Consider the following 3,911-nt stretch of genomic DNA (forward strand, 5'->3'; position numbering starts at 1 on the left):
TTTGTTTTAATTTAATATCCAATATTTGTTTATATAAATATTTTATATAAACTAATAATAATTATAAAAATAAAAAATTGAAATAAAATATTTTTCATATTTCATAATAATTATTAACCTTATTGAAACCATAATCATATTATTTTGAAAAATATATATATATATTTAAATTTTAAATTGTAAAAAAATAAAAAATTAATTTTATTAAATACATAATAACAATTGCACCATTTTATATATAGTGGAATAGATATATAAACTTAATTATATATATTGTTAATATATTTCGTATATGTTATTAAAAGTATTATATAAGTTTTAATAAATAAATATATATATTCTTATAATTCAAAATGTTTTTTTTATTTGTTCGGAACATAAATTTTATCATCAAAGTTTTTTTTTTTCTTTTTTTTCCTTTATATATATATTATTATTCCATTTGAAAAATATTGTTATAGTATAATTCAAATTTTTTATTTTTTTCTCAAATCATCTTCATATAAAATAAATATTATTTATATTATAGAAAAATGAATACAGTTTTAATATATATTTCTTTAAAAATAATATATATATATATAATATGTACTATATAATTATAAAAATTAATTACAATAATCTACTCAATTATATAATATATTGAAATAAAAAAGAAAAAAAAAATGTAATATCAATTATTATTTTTCTTCTTATGGTTTTTGAATAATAATTTATATATATTATATCAATTAAATTACTGTTTAATAATTATATTAAAATATCATATAATACTTAGATTGTTTAAAACTTTTCTTTATTATTTTTTTGACTTTTATTTTTATTGTTCTTATATAATATTTTCAATAATTTGTTTTTTTAGCATATTTACATAAAAAATAAATAATTTTTTTTAATAATTATTTTTTGTTTAAAAAGAAATATATATATAAAATTACGTCTGACGTAGACAACGTTTTTCGTATATTTTATAACTATTTTAATATTATATATTTTTATATAAACGATAAAATATTATATATATATATAATAATTTGTGAAAAAAAAAAAAACATATTTTTAATTTTTTCATTCACTATAAATTAAACATGAAAAATATATTTGCTTCATGTAAAATATACATTTTATATAAATCTTATAATGTAACTAATATAATATAATCTATATATCTTTGTGTATATATATATATCACACCTTTTATTAGACAATATTTATATGATATATATCCAAAAACTGGAATCCCATTTGTTCGCTTTTATTTCCACAATGATTATTATAATATTTTCTTTTAATAAATAACATTTATTATAAATTGATAGAATTGTTTGTCATATTAGATGTCTATATTTTTATATAAACTAAATAAAAAAAAAAAAAAAAAAAAAAAGACATTGACGTCAAGTTATAAAACAAAAAACTTTTTAAAACGAAATAGTACAACTTATGTAAAACAATAAAAATTTTAAATCTATATGTAAAATAATATATATTATTTCAAATATTCTTACTAAATGTCCATAATTCATTAATAAAATTTAATTAATAATAGAAAACAAAAATATATAATGGTACAATATATAAGATATGTTTAATATTAATACAAAAATTATATTTTACTATTCATTTTAGTATATTTAAACGCAAAGAATAAATATACATAATATATATTTCATTATTATTTTAAACTCTAAAAAGAAATAATATATATAAATATATATATTTGTATAAATTTTTCTAAAAACAGAAAAATATTTCGTATGCAAATAATTAATGATACAACCATATCATATATATACATATGTGATATTTTAGCATATCATATTTCAAATAAACATAAAAAAAAAATAATAATAAATAAAAAAATAACTGTACAACGAAAAAATAATAAAACAATATTGTCTTGTTATATACATACAAATAAATATAACACGTGAAGATACGATCTTTGTAATAAACACATAAAAATAATGTATATATATAAATATATATATATATATATATATATATATATATATATTGCACAAAAAAAAAAAAAAATTATAATATCACTACATATATATTCTTTTAATAATATTATATATTTCATTTTTTTCTGCACTCTTAAATTTCTATAATATTTTAAAATGTAATAAAGAATTAATAAAATAGATGCTATAGTATATATAGCAATAAATGAATAATAACCTCCGAAAAAAAGAGCAGCGGAGACAGGGGCTACGATATGCTCAAAAAATTCCCATAAAGCGTAAATAAAAATTGATGAAATACTACGATTTTTAAAATTACTACCATTGGATGTAATATCATCCCCTATATATCTTTGAATGAACGCATTAGAAGAACTCATAATAGAATTAAATATTTGAGCCATATCAAAGGAAACATTCACATCCTTATTATCAATAGATGTAATTTTATTAGTACCTTATATAACCAACTTTAGTAAGAGCATGTTTCATATTTTTTATATTACAATCAATTTTTGCTTCCTTAGATGAAAAAGGTATCCATTCATTCATATCAATATTAGGTAAAATGTTCTATTCGGATAAGGTATGATCTAATGTTTTCTTGGATTTTTTACCCTTTTTTACTTTAGTTGCTACCTTTTTTTCATTTATACCATTAGATAAATCGTCTATATCAGTGAATTTTTCTAATGATGATAATTGTTTTGTTAGTTGTTTTTGTATTTTGTCTTTTAAAATGATTTCTTTTATAATATTATCGTATTGTTCTTTATATTTTCTTTCTTTAATTCATCATATTTTTTCCATCGTATTTCTAATCGTTCATTATATTTTTCTATTACTTCTTTCATCTCAGGATCATTATCATAATTAGGTGTATATTTGTCATATTCGCATAATGCTCTAGATATTTTTTCAAAGATTATTATATGGGGCGACATGTAACCTTTCCTTTGAAATTGCCTCTAAAATGAAAAAAAAATAATAATAATAAATATAATATTATATATATTCTAATAAATATGTATCTATGAATATTTCCTATATATATATACACATATATATATATATATACATATATATATATATATATATATATATTATTATAATAATATTTATAAACTGTGTACACATGATAATAATAATAATGGTGACAATAACAATAATAATAATAATTTATTCAATAAAAATAAACTTAATAACATTTTAAAGTTGTGAGTTTCATTTTCATTTATATGTAATACTTCATAAGTCAAATAATTATAAGTATATAAAATTATTATATGATATTTTATTTTTCGCCATCTCTATATACAAAAATATACAAATATATAACACAATGTTATAATATTAATCCTAAATGTTATTTTTATATTTTAAAGGAATAATATTTTCATGATATAAATATATATTTTTATTTATTTTGTTTATTTATTGAAATAGTAATACCCCTATGTTACAACAGAATTGAAAAACAAGAATGAAAAAATAAAATAAAATAAAATAAAATAAAATAAATAATAAATTAATTAAAAAAAAATAATAATAATAATAATAAAAAATAATATATTTTCTTAAGTTATATATACCATAAAATTGTAATATAATAGAATCGTTATTAATTATTACATATACAATATATATATAATATATTAAGAGATTTCTATTTTCTTTATATTAGCCAATATAAAAATGTGTATTAAAATAGTTTCCAAAGTATCCTAGGATATATATTAAAACATCTTCCTACATCTTTAAAAAATATATATTTATAACATATATTATCTAATCAGTGCACCAATAAATAAATAACAATTAGCCTTATACATAGTAATATGTAATATTAAATATTAAAAAGATATTATATGCTTTTTAATAACAATTAATTAATTAAAATAATTTTTTTATTAATTCTTATAATTATATTAATTTTAACTTTAA

General features: G+C 15.5%; 1 pseudogene across 1 annotated transcript; it reads right to left on the reverse strand.

Annotated features, from left to right (window-relative positions):
• Nucleotides 1-2,044: 2,044 nt before the first annotated feature.
• PGSY75_0035800 (rifin) lies at nucleotides 2,045-3,175 on the reverse strand (annotated as a pseudogene; the record flags this gene model as incomplete). The annotated part of the gene is given in 4 exon segments: nucleotides 2,045-2,425; nucleotides 2,427-2,744; nucleotides 2,747-2,935; nucleotides 3,101-3,175. Coding segments are annotated over 4 exon segments (963 nt in total).
• Between the last annotated feature and the right edge of the window lie 736 nt (nucleotides 3,176-3,911).

The sequence above is a fragment of the Plasmodium gaboni genome, assembly GCF_001602025.1.
Source record: "Plasmodium gaboni strain SY75 chromosome Unknown, whole genome shotgun sequence".
Lineage (NCBI taxonomy): Eukaryota > Apicomplexa > Aconoidasida > Haemosporida > Plasmodiidae > Plasmodium > Plasmodium gaboni.